The sequence below is a fragment of the Ahaetulla prasina genome, chromosome 1, assembly GCF_028640845.1.
Source record: "Ahaetulla prasina isolate Xishuangbanna chromosome 1, ASM2864084v1, whole genome shotgun sequence".
NCBI lineage: Eukaryota > Metazoa > Chordata > Lepidosauria > Squamata > Colubridae > Ahaetulla > Ahaetulla prasina.
Genome location: NC_080539.1, coordinates 296,366,453 through 296,389,866, shown reverse-complemented (window position 1 = coordinate 296,389,866; position 23,414 = coordinate 296,366,453). Strand labels below are relative to the sequence as shown.

The window sequence follows — 23,414 nt, the reverse complement described above, 5'->3', positions numbered from 1 at the left end:
TTGCCAAGCATCCAAATTGTGGTCATGTGACTGCAGAGTGCTGCGATGGCCACAACTTCAAAGACCAGTCATAAGTCCCCCTTGTTAAGTGCTGTCACAGCGTTGAACTGTCACCGAAAGAGTGGTTGTAACCTATGAGCTACCTGTAATTGCTCTGGAAGGAGTGAGATACAACGCCTTCAGGCAGTCAATAGGTGCTGGGCTGATCCCACCCTCTAGAGGTCACCAAATAGTTTGAGAAGCGCTTCAGAATGTACTACTGGCACACTGCCTGCTTAAAGTGGAAAACACTGGTATAGCCAACAATATGCTGCCTCAGGAATAAACTGGGGATAAGATGAAGACAGCATCGTATCGAAAAAGAAATGGCTAGAGCTGTGGATAGGTCAAGTGGGAAAGGATCTTGGTCAATCATTACCTAGGTTACAGTGAATAAAAGCCACAATTAAGCAGGAGGCACAAAGCCAAAATTTCCTAGTTGGCAGTTTAAGAACATGCTGAACTATTTTTGTTTTCCTTGGCAATATTTTATTGTTACAGTTCATTTTCAGCTCTACCTGGGAAATTTTAGTCTTGTTATATTGCTTACTTTATTCAGCTGATGATATGATCGATTTGGAGTATGATGAATGAATGAATGAATGAATCTGGCCAATTCTGTTACAGGTCCTTGTTCTCAAGACAGAGGCAAAAGCAAATGGACCGGCGGAATGAAGGAGTTTAATTTCAGCTAATCGTTTCTTAGGACTGTGCAATTTGAGTATGTGGTAGTGCGCCGGAAGTAACTTGCCTTGAAGAGCGGCGATGCTGAAAGCCAGCAGCCCTTCTAACAACGGCTCTGGGTTTGTAAGCGGGCAGGTGGGATCATCCGGCCGGATGAGGTAGGATAGCCAGGGAAGAAGAATCGGGCCGAGGGCAGAAAGGCGAGGCGGAGGCGCTCGGGTGCCTACCACGTTTTCTCCTGGGAAAGGTTGGGAAGCGCGCCAAGCTCGGGAGCAGCGACTGCCGCTGTGGGCGAGAAGCGAGGGCGGAGGTTGCCCCGGCGGGACTCCTCCTCCGAGGGCAGGGCCGGGGGCGGGCAGCTGGAGCGAGCCCCGATCTCGCCGTCGCTTCTGCAGCGCGGGGAGTCGGAGCAAAGCAGCGGCCGTCGCGGCTGGTCCCGAGAGCAACCCTGACGAGCCGCCGCCGAGGCTTGAGACGGCAGCCCCGGGAGGAAGAGCGAAAGGCAGCCGCCAACCCCAACCCCGCAGCGCTCAACTTTTTTTTTTTTTCCCCTTGCCGCTGCGAAGGAGGGAAAAAGGCTCGCCAGGGCAAAGGCGAGAGCTGCGGCAGGGGTCGCTCGCCACCATGAGGCGGCTCGGGGCCGTCTGTCTGCGGTGGCCGCCGTTGTTGCTGCTGCCGCTGCTTCTGCGGTGGGAAGCCCCTCTCTACGTGCGAGGTAGGCGACGCCGAGGGGACACCCCTTTCCCGCGCTCCCAACCGCGGGGGGGGGGGGCTGGAAAGATTGGGGCGCGCCTGTGTCTTGGGGATCGGGATGGAGGGAGTGGGGGCATCGCCTGGGACAATCTCCTCTGCCACCCCACTCCTCTTCTCGGTGCGCGCAGGCGAGGAGAAGATTCCGGGAGTTGAGTCCAGCTTCTATGTTGGGCATCGTACTGTTGCGCTGCCTGCCGGAGTTGGATCGGGGCTAGCGGAAAAGGGATGTTCGGCGGGGGGGAGGGAGGGAGGGCACCCTCTGTTCTCGTTTCGGATTCGCCGGCCAGTTTTCGGGTGAAATCTCGAGTCTGATCAGTCACCCGCAACGCGCGGTGTCTGCCATTTCTCCCCCCCCCCCCCACAAGGCTTGGGACGTCTGCAGCTGCCTTGATCCGAGCTCAGCTGCTCCGACTCCCGGATAAATTCGTTCCAGAGAGCGAAATGTGTTGTGCCCTGTTGGCTCAGTGCGTGGCTTGAGAAAACCCCGACCTGCACCTTAATTTTAAGCTGGGCACCCATTCTGGGCTGCAATCCTGTGCGCGTTTACCCCCTTTCCATTAAGGTTTCGTTCTGAGCGATCTCGCGGAGAAGTAGCCGCCCTACTTGGTACCCCCCTCCTCCTCCCTCTCCCGGGGATCGTCCGGTCGATCCCTTTTCCGTTTCTACCTGTGTCTCGGAATCTATACGTAAAGCCACCGGAGAGGTGAAGTGCTCCGTTTGAGGAGAATTGCGCCTCGGTCCAAAGGAGTTGAAGTTTCAGCACTTTTGCATGTGCTCAAGGTCCTCGTTTCTAGTTCGGCAAAGTCTAGTTCGGTTTTAAGACTGAATTGGTTATCTCTGCCACCCGCCCCATTTCCAAAACTTGGTTCTTCTTTTGTACAAATAGTGTGTGGGGGGGAAAGGCGCAGAGGGCAAAGCTTTGATAAACTTTGGTTTTTTTTAAAAAAAAAATTAAGCCTTCTCACGTGCGAGAGGGTGGAGCGGCGTCGGCGTTGCTAATTTGCAAGCGGTGGTTGAATGTTTGTGGCGCCAGCGCGCAGGGCATCTCGCCGCACTAACTAACTACCTGCTGCCGCTGCCGCTTTTCTTCCCTACTTGGCATTGTCTTTGTCCCACCCGCTATACGTGCGCCTCGTTCCTGATGGGGGTGCGCTGCGTTTGGCTCATAAGGCACGCATGCCGGATCTGCTCGGGCCGTTGATCCATTTTCCCTATCGCAGCCTTCAAAGCTCCCTTTTCTACAGCCAAGCCGGATTCCGACAAAGCCAACCTCCCTTCATGCGCCTTGAAGCGACTTTTCCTCCCCTAAAAGGCAGCTTGATCCTTTGATGCCTTGGCACCCGCCTCTTGTTCTGATCTAATAAATTTAGTCCCTTCCTGTCTCTCTCTCTCTCTCTCTTCCTTCCTTCCTCCTTCCTTCCTTCCTTCCTTCCTTCCTTCCTTCTTTCTTTCCTTTCTTCCTTTACGTCTTTCTGTTTGCGGATGAGTGAGAGAGAGAGACGGTTGTATTGTTGGATTAGATGCTTGGAAGGTTGTGTGCCTGCAGGTTATTTCTAGCCTCTGTTGCATGTTAGGACAGCAGCCCCTTCTCAAAAGGAATGCAGCTGCTTTCTCTGCTAGATGAACTCCTTAAAGGTACAGCTCTAATTTGGCTGATTTTGGCTCCCTCTCCTTTTTTGAAAAATGATTTTGGAGCATGTTTTCTAAAAGAGAATTTGCTGTCGAAAATGCCTAGATGTTTACTCAGCTTCTCTAATTTTTTTTTTTTTTTTGCAGAGCTGTATTGAACAATTAGATAGGTGCGGGAGAGAAACAGTAGTTTATACATTATTACTGAACATGTTGCTTGTGCTTGGTGCTAATAGAGAGGATTAATTAATACTAGTGGGAAGCAACATGTACTAATTAAGAATAGGCTGACAATTTTCTACAAAGGGTTCTCTGAAGAATGGTACAATGGACTCTTCTAAGGTTGCCTTTGACTTCTGTGTAATTTCATCCACCTGTCATTCCAGATGCTGATTTATAGTTACAGGAAGTTTCTACTTTCAAAAGTTGGGCTCCCATCATTCTGGTGGATTGCCCTTCCCTGGGCAATCATCAGAAAAAAATGACTTTAAACTGAACCGTTCTTTTCTTATCAGAAACCGAGGAAGATTAATAGTTGGGAAATATTGATTCAAAAGCCCAACTCTAACCTATGACTTTTTTTAAAAAAAAAAAGGAGTTTCACTATTAATGAATCTGAATCTGGGTGAAAAATTTAAAGGCCCTGATCTTTCTCAAGCTAAGAGCTTGGATAGGATTTTATCTTGGCTCTCACCCCAGGTGCTTCTATTTAATGTGTCCTGGCAGTTAATGACCCATCTAGAGATGCTTGCTGTAAAGTACAGGTCATTTGTCATGCTTGCTTGTAAGTGGCAGTATGTTGATGCCTGCCAGAACACTCTATGCCAGGGTGACTTAAGACAAGTAACCTTTGTGTCACAAGACCTATTCTAGCATTATTTTTCTGAATCTCCCCCTGCTAGGAAATACTGAGATTGAGGCTTAAGTTTGGACTATAGTCAGACTGTATGTATACCGCATATACACTCTCACTTCTACCCTAGAGAAGTCACCATGTTTTGCAAGCAATTTGCTCACTTTTCCTAACCAAGCAACTGCCAGCCACGGAGTGAAGAAGTCACACAGTCTATCAACAGTCAAATCATTGACTAAGGGACCAGAAGAAGTCCTGTGTATAAGTAAATTAGAAAGGAAAAACAAAAGTTGACTTTATATAAAGTCTGGGTCCTTGTAGTCTTAAGCAATGACCCATCATCTATCTCAAGGAGCCTTTTCTCCTGCAGCTTTATGATCTCTGGCCTGATGACTCATGCAAGTAGGAAGGGTAGTGCCGATTGGAATTTATATAATATGGTAGCAGGAAACAATTGCTACAGTATAATCATATTGGTGGAAAGGGATCTTCTAATTCCATGTCTTGCCAGGACAAGGATTTTCAGAATATCTCACCCAGTCTATCCATCCATGGTTTGAAAATCTCCAGTAATGGAGCACCCATAATTTCAGGAGTCAGGGTTTTCAACTGCCTTATAGCTCTCACAGTCAAGCAATTACCTCCTTTTTCGATTTCCATCTTTGCAAAGCTTCCATCTGTTGATTCCTGTCCTATTCTTCGTGACAGCACTTCAAGTATTAGAGGACTACTATTATGTCTTCCTTTTAGCTTTCTCTTCTTTATTCCAGCTCTTTCAATCGTCCTCCATAGGATTTAGCCTCTAAGCCCTTCACCATGGTTATTTGCATTCTTTTCATTCCTCAGCATCCTTCTTGTATTTTGGCAACCAAAAACTAAATACAGTTCCAGGTGCTGTTTGATTTAACATAACTCCGTTCCTATTTTCTTGATATTCTATCTCTGTTGTTGATGCAGCCCAAGTTTGGCTCTTTTGGCAGGTATAGGATGGTCTGCCAGGATATCCCGATCCTTCACACAGGTACAATTTTTGAGCCAGGTATCTTCAATCTTGTAGTTTGTATTTGATTTTTCCCCCCCACTTACATGCAGAACCCTAGTATTTTTCACAATGAAAGTGCATTTTGTTGCATAGGGCCCAATGTTTGAATCTATTAGATTCTTTTTGATCCCTGTGCCTAGAGGTACTACAAACCCCTTCCCCAACTTTATGTTGTCTGCAATGTGCTGGGCATACCTTCTATCCTTTCCTTTAAGTATTTATGTATATTTTGAACAAGACTGGCCTAGGACAAAACCCCAAGGTCCCCAACTGCAGAGGTCCCCCCTTGTAGACACAGTTTCATTAAGGACCACCTGAAAATCTATCTAGCAGTGGTACTACCATTATCCCACATGTTCCATTTTATCAAGAAAGATTCTATGCCCAAATTTACTGAGGTCTAGGTACACTATATGTGAAGCATTTCTGTCCAATTAATCTAGCCATTCCGTAAAAAAAAAAAAAACCCACATAATGATCTTATTTCTTTCTAATGCTTGCAAATGCACTGCTTGATTAACATTTTCCCAAGTAGTGACTTCAAGCTGATCGATCTGTCATTGCGTGGGTCCCCTTTTTATTTTTTTGCAATAGTCTGGCACTTCCCCTGTACTTCAGGAATTCTCCCAAGAACCGGTTGGCACCCTGGGGTGTTATCCATCTGGTCTCAGAGACTTGCATTTATTCCAAGAAGCTAAGTGTTCTTTCATAGCCCTTGTCTATTCTGACCTATATTGCTCTTTTGCCCCACCCACCCCCCTTCTCCAGTACACAGGTTGGACCACATTTTCCTTTTGTGAAAAGACAGCTGCAAAATAAGAATTTAGTGGTTCAGCCTTCACCTTGTTATCCATCACTATCTTGCCATTTTCTCCAACCAGCAGACTGACCATTTCCTTGATGGTTTCTCTTTTGTTTTGCTCATACTGTACAAGACAAGCCATTTTTTGGTTATTTTTTTGACACTCATTGAAAGCCTCAGCTCATTCTGAACTTTAGTGTTCCTGATCCCATCCTTATAGATTTGGGGTATTTCTTTTCTTTCTTTTTTGAAATATTTTTTATTGTTTTATATCATACATTTCCTTTCTGTGTTGAGCAGTGTCCTCTCTAGATGTCCAAGGTGTTAACATACATGCATGCAAACATCATCATTGTCATTATGATCATATATATATATATATAAACAAATATGCGGTAATATATAAACAAATATGCATATATTTATATATGCATATTTATATTTATATTTATATTTATAACATATATTATCTTCCATTATAGCATCAATTATATAACTATCACAAATATTTACTCATCCGTTTTTCTTTCTCCTATAAACCATATTTCACTTAATTCCACTTCTCTAACTTCAATATCTGTCATTTAACCACATTTATAGAATAGTTCCCATGTTATGAAATAGTCCGAATCGTCTTTTCCTTTAATTTGTAGGGTTAACCTATCCATCTCTGCACATTCCACAATTTTTTTGATTATAATATTGTCTGCAGGAGTTTCTGGGTTTTTCCAACATTGTGCATATGCGATCCTAGCTGCTTTTGTTATGTGCCCTTCTTTACATTTATTTTATTTTAGATTTGTCCTTTTTTATTTCTTAATTTATCAGAGTTCTTTGCAAGCACAATTGCATCATCAGCTGCTTCCCAGTTTTCTTTCTGTTCTACGTTGTTTGTTTTTGGGCCTTATTTATCTCGCTGTTTACAGTTATGCAACTCTTCCGAATGTTTTTCCCCCCTTCAGAATTTCTATCCATGCAGTACTTCCTACTTTTTTCCCTTAGCTTACTGAGGTCAGCTCTTTTGAAATGCAGAACATTAATCTGGCTACCATTCGTTCTCTCTGTCTGCAGTATGGGGAATTCGAGGATTGCAGAATCGCTCTCTCCCAAAATTTATACTTCCAGTTTTTCAATCTGTTAATATGTCTCTTCCCCATTAGTAACTATGAAGTACCATATAACTGATCTCCTGTTTCCTTTATTCATCATCCATCTATCTATCTATCTATCTATCTATCTATCTATCTATCTATCTATCTATCTATCTATCTATCTATCTGCTTGCTTGCTTGCTTATTTATTTTGTCATGTTTATGTAGTGTATATTAGAAGTGGAGACCCTTTGAGAGCTGTATGCAACAAAATTTCATTTTAATGTATGCTGATTAGTGTACAATCAAAGTGACAATAAAGTTACTCTAAGTTCTAATTCATCGTTTAGACCAGCGGTTCTCAACCTGTGGATCGGGACCCCGTTGGGGGTCGAATGACGATTTGCCAGGGGTCGCCTAAGACCATCGGAAATATGGGAAGTATACTTGCAAGTCGAAGAATCGCGCTCCAATGGTTGACTACACAAGCCAGCTGCAGGCTCTTCAAATCGCTAGCCGAATTCGGCTTCAGGCACGATGAATTAAAAAAGAGAAATCTTTGTTCTGATGTCTCCCTCTCAAGCCAGCTGCAATCACTCCCAATCACTAGCCTAATCTGGCTTCAGGCACGATAAACTTAATAGGGGAAGAGTCTCCGCTTTAATGCCTCCGTCCTCAAGGCAATCGCAAGCAGTTCAGATCACTAGCCAATATGGCTTCAGGCGCGATAAATTCAAAACGAAAATAATTTTATGGTTGGGGTCACCACATCGTGGGGAATTGTATTAAAGGGGTCACCACATTGTGGGGAATTGTATTAAAGGGGTCGCAGCACTATAAAGGTTGAGAACCACTGGTTTAGACAATGAACTTGTCTCAAGCCAGAGCAAGGACCTGTTGGATTTCCCACTTGTCATAAGATTTGATTCGCAGTTGATATTGGAATAGTTAAAATCTCCCATTGGTAATTTCAGTGGTGTGTTTCCTCGACATTTCAGTCATTTGATTTGTGAAGATTTCATCTATATCATTGGCTTGTTGGGTAGCCTGCAGTACATGCACAACAACCTCTTCATTGTTTTCTCCTTAATATCCATTTAGATGCTTTCGACAGAGTTTCAATCCTTGATGTCATTAATTTTACAGAGGTGTCTCCTTTCTATTTGTTAAAAAACAAAACCAAACCAAATTATAACCTTCCAGTGCTACATTGCAGTCTTGAGTTCTATCTCATGTGTTTATCATGCTGGGCTCTACCTCTTGGCCTCTTTCAATCTTAAATCCATGCAGTTTCTCCTCATTCTCTGAGGATGAGTCCTCTGCAGAGGCCATGATAGGAAAGAATCGATGCCTCTCTGTGAACACAACTGTGAAAGCAACTCTATATTACATTGTGATTCCACAACCATCTATGGAGAGGGTGGGGTAAAAAAAATCAATCTGCCACCTTGATTTTTTTTTTTTTTACTGAGCCTGCCCTGTGGGATACTGAGCATGCTTGCTTGGGGCTGTTACACTTACTTACAAATGGAAAGCTAGACTATGATTTCATGAACTAGGTGTCTAGATAGAAGAGTTGAATTTTAAGCCTTTGTACTCTTAAGTTTCTGCTTTAAGCATCACACTAAGCCACGTTTTTGCTTAAAAGTGGTTTGTTGAAAAAGCAATGATTGGCTAGTTTCGCACAACATATTCAGCCAAAATTAGACATACAAACACACAATATGGATTAACATAACAATCATTTAGGAATTTAATTTGTCTACTATAACATTTCTAGTCTCACTTGACGTTGAACAATGCTTCTACAGCATTTTACTTCTCATAGGAATTAGCAGTTCAGTTAAGGTGCAAGAAAGCAGAGAGATGATTTTGGAAATATCTGTCTAACATGGCTCTTCCTGGAGGATTCAAAATCTCCAAATTGCCAGGCATATTATAATCAAATCTTACTTCCTTGGCACAAGCATTAATCTCTCTCTCTCTCTCTCCCTCCCTCTCCCTCTCTTTCGCTTTCTCTCTCAGAGAGAGGGAGGGGAGGGAGAGAGAGAAGGAGCAGATATTGGTACATAATACTGCTCTCACAGTCTTGCTCTCATTGTGCATATGTCCCTGCATCCATCATTGGGTTTTAGATCTGCTTCCTTTCCTGAAATCAGGCTCTGACAATGAATAGGGCTAGAGTTAGGGTTAGTGTGGGTTTCAGTTTCATGTGGATATTTTGATCAATTGTAGTTTTTTTCAAACCGAACAACTTTTAAGATGTGGGGACTTTAATTCTTAGAATTCTGGGAGTTGAAGTCCACACATCTTAACATTGCTCAGTTTGAAAAACACTGTTCTATTGTATAACATTCTCATTAATCTTCAACTTGGATAATGGCTGCCAATAAGGTTGAGGTCAAAATGGGATCACTATATAACAGGAGAGACGTCCCTGTGTTTCCAAGCGAACTCAGATTTATTGAAATACAAAACATAAAAGAATTAAATCTACATGGCACCCCTTTTCTAATGAATCCTAAAAACGTATTGAGTTGGGTTAATCTACAAATTTATTCTTTTGCCAATTACCCCGGAATGAATTTTCCAAGTCATATTATCTAAATTATTTTAATGACAGGCAGTGATTATGGGACTTTCCAGAGCCAATTAATATGATGTACTCAGTTAAGATATTTTGGCTACTTACGAAAATTTATTCTGCACATGCTTGGAGGCTGTTTTCATATGCACTAGCACTAATGATGTTTCGCTACTGAAACTTAATGCAAATTACACCTTACCATGCTTTATGAACACAGCTGTTGTGTTGCCAATTGCGTAGTCTATGAAAGGCTTTTTTTTTTAATCTGAGGCTCAAATTTCCCATTTATTTTCTTACAGGATTATTTTTACTCACGCTACTTCAGACATTGAAATTGTTCACTAGTTTGTTGGTTTGGGATGGATATTCTGAAAATATTTAGAAAGTGCTTCTATAAGTAATAGAAAATTTACTGTGTCTAGGAACTATATTAGTCCTGTGTAAAGGAGTGCTTTGGATAAGTAAACCCTCAAAATCTTTAAAGCACTTTTAGTCTCGGTCTACAAGGATGGCTTTAGGTCAGCATGATTTCAGTTACAGCTTTAAAATTTAGCAAATTCCAAGTCATATTTTTCCTGTACCATGAATTTTAAAGGGTTTAAATATCCTATTTTTATGGCCAGTAAGCACCACGGACAGCTGTAATACTTACAATCAATACAGAACATTTATAAACATTTCAGATGTTTCTTTGTATTGGAAGATTGTTCGATATCCGGGGAGAACCAACAATCGAGTTAGTAAAGATAGCGTCTTTAAAAGCAATGCACCTTTAAATAATAGATTTAATTAGCTTCAACACATTAAAACTGCAGGTTAATTATATATGTTTTCTTTCCTCGGTAAGTTGCATTCTTCCATAATAGTGCGATTTAACCCCTCAGGAACTTCTTTAGTTTGTGCTGCTTTGCTTTGCAGATGTAAAAAAAAAGGGGGGGGGGCAGAAATGATACAGAAACCAAAATTGCATAATTTGGAACCTTTCAAACATGCTAAATTACTAAACTCCCAGGATCATCACACTATTCAGCTAAAACAGGGGTCTCCAACCTTGGCAACTTTAAGCCTGGCGGACTTCAGCTCCCAGAAATTTTGGGAGTTGAAGTCCGCCAGGCTTAAAGTTGCCAAGGTTGGAGACCCCTGAGCTAAAAGCCTTGGGGGCAGCAGCCTGTAATGCATTCTCTGCTGTTGTTCTTACAAGCATCGCATGTACACCCAAAGGGGCAGAACTTGCAATTTGCTGCTGGTGTCATTCTGTCCAAAAGTGCAAGATCCTGTGGTTGCTACTGTGCCAGGAATAGTGGGATTGAAATTCTAAATTATGCAGATTGTTTGAAAGATTTATTTATTTATTTATTTTAAAAAGAGAGAGCCAATTTGTTCTAGTGGTTCAGTCACCAGGCTAGAAACCAGGAAACTGTGAGTTCTTCTCCCACCTGTGTCATGAAAGCAGGATGGGTGATTTGGCCAGTCGCTCTCAGCCCACAATGGCAGACTTGAGTGGCAAGGTGGTCAGTCAACCAGAGGTTAGTTTCAGCAGGCTCTGACCAGTCCTGAAGAACCGGTAGTGGAAATTTTAAGTAGTTCGGAGAACCGGTAGTAAAAATTCTGACTGGCCCCGCCCCCATCTATTCTCTGCCTCCCAAGTCCCAGCTGATCGGGAGGAAATGGAGATTTTGCAGTAATTTTCCCCTGGATTAGGGAGGGAGTGGAGATTTTGCAGTATCCTTCCCCTGCCATGCCCACCAAGCCACACCCACCAAGCCACAGAACTGGTAGTAAAATTTTTTGAAACCCACCACTGCAGTCAACTCCTGTCAGTAACTAATGGATTAACATTTGGTTGATTCCTCCCCCTCCCCCCCAAAAAAAACACCACCACCAGATTGTGCACTTGTGGGAAAATAATAGGAAGAAAATAAATAAAACAATGAAAGGTTATTTTTAATGTACCGCTAGTGATAGATGTGGAAAAGATGATACAGTAATACAGGAAGTCTTCGACTTACAACAGTTCGTTTAGTGACCGTCCAAAGTTACAACGGCACTGAAAAATTGTGACTAATGAACCGCTTTTCATAGTTACAACCTTTGTAGCATCCCCATGATCATGTGATCAAAATTCAGATGCTTTGGAAACGGAGTCATCTTTATGAGCATTGCAATATCCCAGGGTCATGTGATCACCTTTTGCCAGCTTCTGACGAGCAAAGTCAATGGATCAACCAGATTCACTTAACAACGGTGTTACTATCTTAAGAACTCCGATGATGCGCTTAACAACTGTGGCAAGAAAAGTTGTAAAATGGGGCAAAACTCGCTTTAAAAAGTCTCACTTAACAGAAATTTTGGGCTCAGTTGTGGTCCTAAGTTGAGGACTACCTGTAGTTTACAAACTTTGAACTTCTACATATATACATTGAAAGGCTTACCAGTGTTTTAGTCATACAGTGTAATTAATTTGGGATATTTTATTTATGAGAAAATAAAATCCCATCTGTAACTGGTTAGGGCAATCTTGGTCAACTTGTTCTCCGGATGTGGCAGAGTCTTATTATCCTCATTCCACTCTCTGTTTTGTTGTTCTTGATGTGCATTATATATTAAGAGCAGTAGGTTGGGAAAATTATATTACAGAGAGGCAAGGATCATTTGAGCAGATAAGTACATTTGTTTTAATACTTTATGGGTACTGAACTGGGAAAGATAGTCCTTAATTGACACAGATCTGAGATATAATCTGGTAAACTCTTTTTTCTTTTTCCGAAATACAAACTTTAGGAAAACGAACTTAATGGAAATTATATAGCAGAGCTAAAATTGTGGTATTGTAATCTGACACATTGCTATGTTTTCAAAGTGAGTTAAAGTAGATTTTACTAATATATACTTCTCTGAGACCCTATATCATTGTGTTACATTCATTATCGTGGCAGTTTTTAAATTCTTTTTTGTGCTGCCTGTGCAAATGTTTTATTCAAAGAAGCTTGACTGGTTGATGCCTTTTTTGAGGTTTAGAAGTGGTATTTTGGATTGACTGTTTGTTTTCTCTGCCCGGTCATTTATAAAGTATAATTTTCACATTGCTTCAAGTCCAAACACGCACTAGAAGTTTGAGAAGCAGATTTGCAATATGTATGTTTTATTAGGCTTGTCAAAGCACCCAACATATAGTTAGTGTTCATAATAAACAGCATTTCCAGCATCATGGGCTCAGACATGGTGGAGCTGTTTTAAAAGGCTGATTAATGTTTTGTTTTGATTTAGTGAAGAAAAGATAGAGGTAAATCCATCCTTATGTTCCTTAGTTATTTAGGAATTTCTTCTAGGAGAGAAATTAACTTGCTTACAATGTTAAATAGAATTGCACTGGCTACCAGAAACTGTAGTTAAGAAACCCTTCTGTCTTTTTACTGTTTGTATTATAGCTACACAGATAGTTGACAGTGGTAAAGCAGGTAATTACAATGCTCCAGGTGAGGAAGAAGCTTCTGTAGCTTCAAAGAAATATTATCCGAACAAAGCTTGATTTTTTTTTAAAGAAAAATATTCATTTCTGGAATATGATTCTTTTTTAAAAAGAAGATACTCTCCTTTAAGGTCTCTTTAGACCGGTATTCTTTTGTCTTGAGTATGTTCACATTGCATTAATTGGTATACTGTAATATCCATCTGTCTGCATTTTATATATATCTTGACAGATAACACTAATAGTAGCTGTTGCCCATGAAGTTAACACGACTAAAAAGGTTCAGTTTTTAGCACTGGGTTTGTGGTATCTTTGACTCATTGACACAGTGTTGGGTTTTGACCTTCAAAGGGTTTTCATTCACTATATTTCCCAAAGACCAAATGGGTAGTAATCATCCCCAAATCTTCCTTTAGACCAGTGCTTCTCAAATAGTGGGGTGCGCCCCCCAGGGGGGGTGCGAGGCTCCGTAAAGGGGGGTGCGTTTGACCTCGGCAAACACTGTCATAACAAGCTAAGCCCCGTGTTTTTAATAATGATACTATTTACAGTCGCGCGGGGGGCGCGAAAAATGTTTTCTTCTTCCTAGGGGGGCATGACGGAAAATAATTGAGAAGCACTGCTGTAGACTAACGTTTAGTAATATAAAAAGCAATGTGGTATTTTCTGTTCGCCTGTTTGTTTGAATGTAAGTTTCGCATTTTTTCCAGTGCTTTTGCACGGCATTTGCCATATTATGGTAACAGTCTGTTTTGTAATTGCGGCTTCAGACTGTGGTGGATTGTGTATCATTCCTTGATCACTGAATTGCATGTGACAAATGCAGCAATTCTAGTGCCAGCCAATTGTTTTGAAATGAATGGGTTTTGTTCTATTGGACAGTAATATTTGTGAATTCAACCAATATAAAAAGGGTAAGTGTTTTAGTTTTCTAGTTTGTGATGGACTTGATTCAATTCACCTCACATATTTTTAGATGGTACAGTTTAAGGAGATGTCATATTGATCCAGTCATATTGGATAACTTCTGTTTAATCTCCAATCTTTCATTTGGAGGAAGACTTTGAAATAGGCAATGAGTCTCCAACTACAGAGAATCCTATTAGAATGTACTGTATTTGGTTTTGTTGGACCTTTCAGAAGCATCTGATATTATCAAACATGCTATGCTGATGAATTGATTGTGGGGGTTGAACGAGTAAGAGGCACAATTCTGCAATATTAGTCAGAGGGTGGAGGGAAGAACAGTTGGCTTGGCTCCATCAATGTGGGGTACCTCAGGGCTCTCACATTCTCTTTATATCTCCATGAAACTGCTGGAAGAGATTATTTGTTGGTTTTGGAATTAGATATTGTCAGGAGACTGATGACACATAACTATATATCACCACCACCGCAGGAAGGGCTAGGAATTCTCCAGTGTCCTGAGGCCGCAAGTAGCTGGTTGGGTCAAACAAACAAACTCAGATAAAATCCTTAAAGATGGAGCTGCTGTGTATAGGCAAACAATATCATTTGATCTTGATCCCTATGTTGACTCTGGTAGACCTGCACTTTCCTTAATGAGTATATCAGTGACTTGAGAGTCCTTCTGGACTTGCAACTACTGTTCAAGCAACAGGTAGAAACCTTGGCCGTTGAGGGCCTTCGCCCAACTTTGGCATTTGTGTCAATTGTGGGCATTTTGAATCAGAATGTCCTTGCAACAGTGACTCATATCTTCATCACCTGGAAATAAGATTCTGCAGTATAATTTACATGGGGGGGGTGGCCCCTGAAGCCAGTTCAAAATCTTCAGCGAGTCTAAAATACAATGACTCAACCGCTGACTAAAAGAGTAGGTTGGCATTTTGCAAAGCTATGGAAACCATTCTATTTTGACTGGCTTTGAGTACACCAAGTTGCTTGCATAGGATTTATGTTTATTTGTGGTTTATTTTCTTTGTAAACCATCCTGAGTCATGAGCAGTTAGGGACTATAGGAATTTTTGTCATTAAGTAAATACATAAAACCTATTGTTCTGTGAATGATGTTATGACAACAAAGTTTTGTTACCTGACTTGAAATTGAGTGCCCCATTATAAAATAATTTACACAAATAGCCATTGCTTGAAAGTTGTATTGAACAATGCCAGATATCAGTATTATTTTTTTAAAAAACGATTGGCAATTCTTTTGCAGCTTCATTTCAGCCTAGTGAAGCATAAAATTTTAGTGAGCTTAATGATCTTTCATGCATGTTTGTTTTTGCATTCTGAAGTTATGGTTTTCTTGTTTATGTGTCTCGCCATGTTCTTTCTTAGCTTGCTGATCCTGGATGCTAATTCATACTGTGCTAATAGTCTGACTTCTACTTGATGCCAACTCATTGCAGTTGGCAGTGATCTGTTCTTCTATTCATTCATCTCTTTATTGCACGTGCAGCTGAAATTCATGTGGCCGAGCTAAAGTGTTAGATTTTTCGGAAATTAATATTTTAACCTTAAAGCACAAGATACAGTATATTTATTTGGAAAGAAAATGTGCATTTTTCCGGAAACAGCCATTAACACTTGAAATCGAAAGGTATTGTGAAGTTACTCTGACTTTTCCTCCATACATATTTTTCCAGGTATTAAAAAAAGTTACAAAAAGTAGTAAGGAAACCTGGGAGTTTATAAAAGGAAAATGTTATCAGAACCCAATAGTAATCACAATAAGGCAGGAGGATTGAAAAATCTCACCTTGAAGCACTTATTGGGAAGGCAAAAGGTAATTAAATTTGCAAGGATGATCCGCCCTGCTGGTTTGGTATGACATTGGAGGGAACTGTGGTTAATAAAATTGACCAGAGAAGCACTTCCACACACAGAGCAAAGTTGAAGATGTAGAACAGTCATATCCAAAGCTCTGTGCAGCTCTGTGGGGAAAAAATAGTGGGGTGATGGAGATTACATAGGTAGTCTTTGATTTAGAAGCACAATTGGCACCGGAACTTGGATTGCTAAACAATCTCATCTAATTTTACAACCTTTTTTGAAGTGGTTGTTAAGTGACTCATGCAATCATTAAGCAATTCCAGCTTTCTCCATTGACTTTCTTTATCAGAGCTGGCTGGGAAAGTCACAAATGGCTATCATGCAACTCCAGGACACTGCAACTGTCGTAGATTCATGGTGGTTTCCAAAAAACTGAATTTTGATCAAATTTTGATCAGGGACGTGGTGGCTCAGGCTGTAAAATAGCCTGTTATTAAAACACAGCTGCCTGCAATTACTGCAGGTTCTAGTCCCACCAGGTCCAAGGTTGACTCAGCCTTCCATCCTTTATAAGGTAGGTAAAATGAGGACCCAGATTGTTGGGGGGCAATAAGTTGACTTTGTAAATACACAAATAGAATGAGACTATTGCCTTACACACTGTAAGCCGCCCTGAGTCTTCGGAGAAGGGCGGGATATAAATGTAAATTTAAAAAAAAAAGTGACACCAGGTGTCACTTGATCAAAATCACTTTGTTCCCAGCACCATCGTAACTTTCAACAGTCACTAAAGAAATGGTCGTACATTGAGGACTACCTGTAAGATGGCTTCAGCAAGAGTTTAGTTGTCTCCAAGCATGGAAAACTTGAAATGTAATTAGAAATGTAATATCTAATATGATTATGCCCAGCTGGGTGGTACCATTTAGCTGTTCTAATTTATCCTGTGTAAATTTTGATAACATTCATGACAATTTATTTGCATATTTTAATCCAGGAAGCACCGTGTATCCAAAAATTACATTTTGGTGTACACGCTTTTATAAGAACTGAGAATCAGATTGGTTCATAATACCCTTCAACCCAAGGGAAGTTTTCCAACATCCCTAGAGATCAGGAATGAGACTGCAATCAAAATCTTCCTACTGTATTAATTATTAACACACTGCCTTTTATCAAGCAAGGTTACGTTTTTAATCTCTTTTCTCATGTTTATTGACAGTTTCTTCCTATTTATGCTATTGCTGCATTTTGGCAGTGTTTTTTTTTTTAAACTACAAGTCCCATTAATGTTTGAGGCATCGGTGAAGCAGGGATTTGCAACCAATCTTTTTCTTCTTTTTTTAAATTGCCATTCTTTTATGACCTCTGTTACCTCTGCTTCACCCTGTTAAATCTGTGCTGTTAACCATTAGAACAAACTCTGTTGTTTTCTCCTGTTTAAAGAGAACTCTCTAAATTCTCATAGTAGCCATCAAAATACCACATGTCAAAACAGGGGTCTCCAACTTTAGCAACTTTAAGACTTCTGGACTTCAAGTACCATAATTCTGGGAGTTGAAGTCCACGAGTCTTAAAGTTTCTTAAGGTTGGGGACCCCTGTGTCAAAATATCAACAATCAACCATTCCAGTTAAATGTTTGATACGACCTTTTCAGACTTGTGGACACTTGTGAGTTGGAAGAGAGGTCAGTGCAAAAAGATTATAGGTTGGTTGGGTTCATAAATGTTCTGATTTTAACCCTTTAGCTTTATTCTCTGGGATAGGTGTGAATTAAGCAGATCCAAAACTGGCTGCAGAAAAACACTGAAATATTTCCTCTCCAACCATGAGGCAAAGTGCTCTTGGTTTAGCACCTGAAGTAAATTTCTACATGCTTTTTCCAGGAACCACCTAAATAATATTTTCTTCAACTTTTTGCTCTTTTCATGCAATGAATCAGATAGGGAGTAAAAGTGTGTGTGTGTGATGGGAGGGAGGGGATTTAGGGTTGGGGTTGTAGGGCGAGAATAAACCCATCATTGCTGAAAGACCCATCTATCATCCACACTTCTTCTTATGCCTGTGCTCGCTTCTACTCCACTTGAAAGGGCAAAATGCCTTTGGCAGGAAATCTACTTTTGCCCATTGGTCTGCCAAATTGTTCCGTTTCTTTTAAATCTTTGCCTCTTTCTGAGTTCTCCTCTTCAAAGTTAAATTGGTCTTGGCCAGTTCCTGTCTACTTAGTGAGTGTTTGAGGTCATGGGAACTTTGTTCTTGTTGGTGTAGATAAATCTGCGTAGCGGGATATTTTTTTATGGGTGATGTGCACAAAATGTTTAAAATTACTTGCAGAGGGCAGGCATTCTAGCACTTTGCAAGTCTTACATATTCAGCTGCTTCTGTCTTGGCATAAAAGTAACATGTTTGAGAATTCATGTAGGAGAAAAGTTCAAAGACAAACAAGTCCTAAAAAGAAGGTGTGTTTGTATGGATGGGAGGAGGAGGAAGAGGACAGGACCAAAAACCAGGCTAGGAAGGATAGTAGTGCGAAGCCTCAGGAAGAAGATGAAAATCTTTGGTTTGAATGACATATGCAAGATAGGCATACTGAAGTGTTGATGTGGGACATAAAGCAGACATTGAGGAGAAAGATGGAGATATTTTAGTTCTTGTGATGGAATTTTAATTGGGGGGAATGAAATCTGGAAACATTGTGTCAACAAATAAACTGTATTATGTATATTATTTGTATATTAATACTGGTATGTTAATGATAATATATTATTATATTATCAAGCAAAGTTTCCTGCTTGAGCAGGGGGTAGGACTAGAAGATCTCCAAAGTCCTTTTCAGCTCTGCTATTTTGTTAACTTTGTAACTGGGTAACAGGGCATTCTGTATAAGGATTTCTTAATACTGACAGTACAGGTTGTTGTCCTATAGAAAGCTGGGGAAACAGGAAAAAAGAGAAATTACAATGGATTGCAGCCTTGCAGGGTACCTGAAGAGAGAAAGGAATTGGCATATTCAGTGTGCAAGAAAAGAATTGCTGCACTAGCTGGGTTGAACCTCCCTACATATCTAATCTTTGCATTATGTTTTCCAGGTATTTAAAATTGTTAGTAACATAAAATGTCACACCTGCCTATTTTAATTAGTGAGGCAGGGCAGGAGAATTACTGTTTCAAATAGATTATGTATTTAATTTTGGATACATGCTCACCTACATTTTCCATTTGTTTGCAAAAATCTAAAACCACATTTAAGTATTATTCTTTTTCCACCAGTTTTCTGCCTGTAGGTAATTGTATTTAGCCTCAGAGAAAAATAAATATGGAGTGGGAGAAAAATACCATTGCTCAAAATGGAGGAAAATAAACTCATAGCAAAAAAAATTACAAAGCAAAATGTAAAGGATTGGAGCAGTTACTGAGTTGTCAGATATGAAAAAATGTACATTGTGCATGAATTCATTTTATCCCTACTGCATATCTAAATTATTTCCTACAAAATACTAGATGGTATGCATTAAGGATGTATATGCTTTGAAAATGATCTGGAAGCATGCTTGCTGTGTTCTTTATTTTTTTCTGGTTTTTAGCTGAGCCTGAAGAAAGACATAGCTGATTTAATGAGTAGACTAATTAAAGGGGTTCGTTAAAGAAATCCTGTCTTTTCAGGCTCAGACATTAGCCTCATAACTGACATGACTATTTCAAAAAGAGACTGAACTCATGCTTCCTCGTGAAGTAAATCCCCCCTTTCAATAATTTCTAAAGAATGCAGAACTCATATATATTAATTCAAGAACAATACAGTATGTCACACACTTATACCCGTATATTTGAATTAATTTTGAGCTTTGTGCTAGAATGGTATTATTTTTGTGAGTCTTCTACTAAGGAATAAAGAGAAGTCACTTCAGTGAAAGGACAATTATCATATATGAATATATAATATTTTCACATTCATAAGAATAGAATGTTTGACAAGTATCTTGATCCATGTCTCATTATACTGAGATGTCTACTCATGGAGCTGGATATAAAATGTATGCAATCTAATCTCAATACCAGCTTTGTAGTGTCAATCTAAAAATTATCCAAATAATGTATTTATTTTATTTATTTATTTATTTAAATTTTTATACTGCCCTTCTCCTGAAGGACTCAGGGCGGTGTACAGCCAGGATAAAAAACAGTAAATATACAAAGTTAAAAATATCAATTTAAAATACCTATTCAATAGTGGCCGAATTAAAACCGTCAGATTGACCAACCTAAAATACCCCATATAAAATTACAAAAGATTAAAAAATTTAAAATTTAAAATTTAAAAATTTAAAAATCAGTCCAATCCCGCTTGAATAAATAAATGAGTTTTTAATTCCCGGCGGAAGGTCCGAAGGTCAGATATTAAACGCAAACCGGGGGGAAGGTCGTTCCAGAGAGTAGGTGCTCCAACAGAGAAGGCCCTACCCCTGGGGGCCGCCAGCCGGCATTGCTTGGTGGACGGCACCCTGAGGAGACCCTCTCTGTGAGAGCGTACAGGTCGATGGGAGGCATACGGTAACAGCAGGTGGTCCCATAAGTACCCGGGCCCTAAGCCATGGAGCGCTTTAAAGGTGGTAACCAAAACCTTGAAGCGCACCCGAAAGACCACAGGTAGCCAGTGCAGAACCCCTATCCCTGGCCCTCCAGAGGTCATCCACCAACACAACCAAAGCTGTCTCCGTGGGAATGCATTCTTCTAGAAAGGTGCAAAATTAGTTGATCTTGGAGAATTTAGTTTGGGAAACTATTTAAATAACCCTGTAATGGCATTGTCTGAGAGGGAATGAAATATTCCTGATAACTTTGGTTTTTGGAGTGGTAATTCTAGCACATCCCTGATTTGTTCATTTGTTATATATATAAGTAGCTGTAGATGGAGGAAATTCAACTGGGAGAAATGCTCAAATCTTTTTCCCATCCTGTTTTTCCCTTTTCCTAGATATTAATAGGCACATTAGGAAAGAAAGTAATAAATAAAATATGACATATGTAAACAGGTATACATACATATACTTCACAGACTTCAGAGGATAATTAGAACTGCAGAAAAAATAATTGCTACCAACTTGCCTTCCATTGAGGACCTGTATATTGCACGAATCAAGAAGAGAGCCGTGAAAATATTTGCAGATCCCTCGCATCCTGGACATAAACTGTTTCAACTCCTACCCTCAAAACGACGCTATAGAGCACTGCACACCAGAACAACTAGACACAAGAACAGTTTTTTCCCGAAGGCCATCACTCTGCTAAACAAATAATTCCCTCAACACTGTCAGACTATTTACTGAATCTGCACTACTATTAATCGTTTCATAGTTCCCATCACCAATCTCTTTCCACTTATGACTGTATGACTATAACTTGTTGCTGGCAATCCTTATGATTTATATTGATATATTGATCATCAATTGTGTTGTAAATGTTGTACCTTGATGAACGTATCTTTTCTTTTATGTACACTGAGAGCATATGCACCAAGACAAATTCCTTGTGTGTCCAATCACACTTGGCCAATAAAATTCTATTCTATTCTATTCTATTCTATTCTATTCTATTCTATTCTATTCTATTCTATACACATCCTCTTTGTACTTTGCTCTGGTATGCCCATATAAATTTTTAAAAGCTATTGGGCTATCTGATTTTCTTTCTGCCGTACAATGGATTGGATGAAAGGTATAAGGATTAGAATTATAAGTTTGCATTGCCTGAGTATTTCTCTGAATTAACGAAATTAGTCTAAAGCTGTAGATGAAATGGCATGCACTTTGCAACTTACCCTCCTCTGCATACTAAAACTCTTTTTGTGAATCATTTTCAAAGCATGCTCAGCTACCCCAAAAGGGCAGTTCTGGAATTTCCAAGAATACATTTGACATAATTAGCAAGCCATTGACCCAGAGGTATTTCCGAATGGTTTGTCTTAACTGTGCACTTAGACTATTGCAGGGAATGTAGTATCTTGGATGATTATTTAATTACTTTGCGTACTTGAAATGAAACATTCAACTCCACCCACATCTTACCTGTGGAAACTGCCACACCAGAATTTCTCATCATCTCTTACTACTAGACAAAACCTATTGCATGCTTCCTTATCTTCAGACAGTTCAGTTGTGGTTTGATCATGTAAACAGATTACAGTGAGTTAGACCAACTGGGCTTGTTACATTACAGCACATTAATCATGTAAATAAGCTCCTTAGATAGATGGAAAGTCTGACAAATAGGACTAACTCAGCAGGTAATGGGGATGTTTATTTCAAGCCAACTCCTGGATGTCTAGAACTTTTAAAGACTGTTTAGAAGCATTCACTGGATAGATTATTCAGAAGTTGAAGTAGATTTCAACGACCACTGGCTGACACTCAGCCCGTTGATCTGACTGACTGAATGGACAAAAGCACTACAAGAAGCACACTTTTCCCATCCCTTAATTCTTGCTGCCTTTGAGATTGGTGCCCTCTCTTTTTGTATTGATTGGGTGTTTGTTGGCAATGGGCAATAGCTGTGAGGTAGTTTCTAGGTAAAGAAGGAAACTCTCAAAGGAATTTGACTTCTCAGGGAACTAGTGAATACTTTTTTTGTGGGAAGGGGAGGTGGGATTGTATTTGATAGAGAATTCTCTCTGGAATAGAAAGACAGAGCATGAACTCAATGAATGAATAAATGATCTGATTAAGACCAGTCAATAGGGTCTCAAATTCAAGAAAGCTCTTAGAGGGGAAAATGGCAGCAATCTTATTAGAAAGATTGAAAGAGAAAAATTGAAAATTGAATTGAAACAAATTCTACTGAAAGAGTTGGTGATTGCAAACCTGCTAAAACCAAGAACAGTGAAACAGTACCTAGAGTCAACCAGAAAGACGTGGAAGTCCTCACAAGACCAGGTTTCATATCCTGAGAAACAGAACCAGGGTTTTCTGTCTTCAGGACCATTGGACATAAAACAAAGCTGTGCAAAAAGGAACTGTGAAGGAATGCATTGCTGATTCTGTGCCTGATCCCTGCAACAGGTTTACATTCATTCTTTTAGACAATTTGTTCTTCTGAACTAGATCCTCATCTTTCCTTGTGGGTTTATGAAGATAGGATAGTTTTAGCTTTTAATTATCGAAGTCATATAAATCAGGAAAAGAATGAGAAAAATTATAATTTTCATCTGGGCTCTCATTCCCTTAATATTGTTTTGATGTTTTAATTACCTTTCTCCAATTCTTGCTATCTTCATAACCTATATATTGCAACAGAGCAGGCATTTATACTAAATACTTGCAGATTTCTTTTCATATTGGCAAGTTACTACATTGTGGGAGAGAAATGGGGGTAGGGTTAGACAGAAGCTTGCAGGTTTTTTTTCTTCCTATCCACTATTCTTCACTAATGTCACATCACATATTTAGGGTGCACTTATCACTGGTTTTATCTCTAGCAGTGAGTAGTTTTGCTCAAATATTTTGGAAAGAGCATGATAGTTTTCTAGAAAGGAAAGTCTTTCCTTCATAAAATATATTATACACACAACTGGGGGTAGAGGAAGCAGGCTTCCTTAACGTAATTTTGCTGATATCTTGGTCATTTGTCATGCGGGCAAATTCAGTTTAAAGTGAGCCAAGCCACATCTGTTAAGATTCAATCTGTTTAATACCTTTGGAAAAAATATCCATAGATTATTAACAAAGAATC

At 39.9% G+C, this 23,414-nt stretch overlaps 1 protein-coding gene across 1 annotated transcript in view; it reads left to right on the top strand.

Annotated features, from left to right (window-relative positions):
• The first annotated feature begins 1,094 nt into the window (after positions 1-1,094).
• LRP4 (LDL receptor related protein 4) overlaps positions 1,095-23,414 on the top strand; it is a 123,539-nt gene continuing 101,219 nt past the window's right edge. Inside the window, exon 1 of the mRNA XM_058161972.1 lies at positions 1,095-1,438. Coding sequence (XP_058017955.1) covers positions 1,348-1,438 — 91 coding nt within the window. The 5' untranslated portion in view covers positions 1,095-1,347. The remainder of the gene's footprint in view (positions 1,439-23,414) is intronic.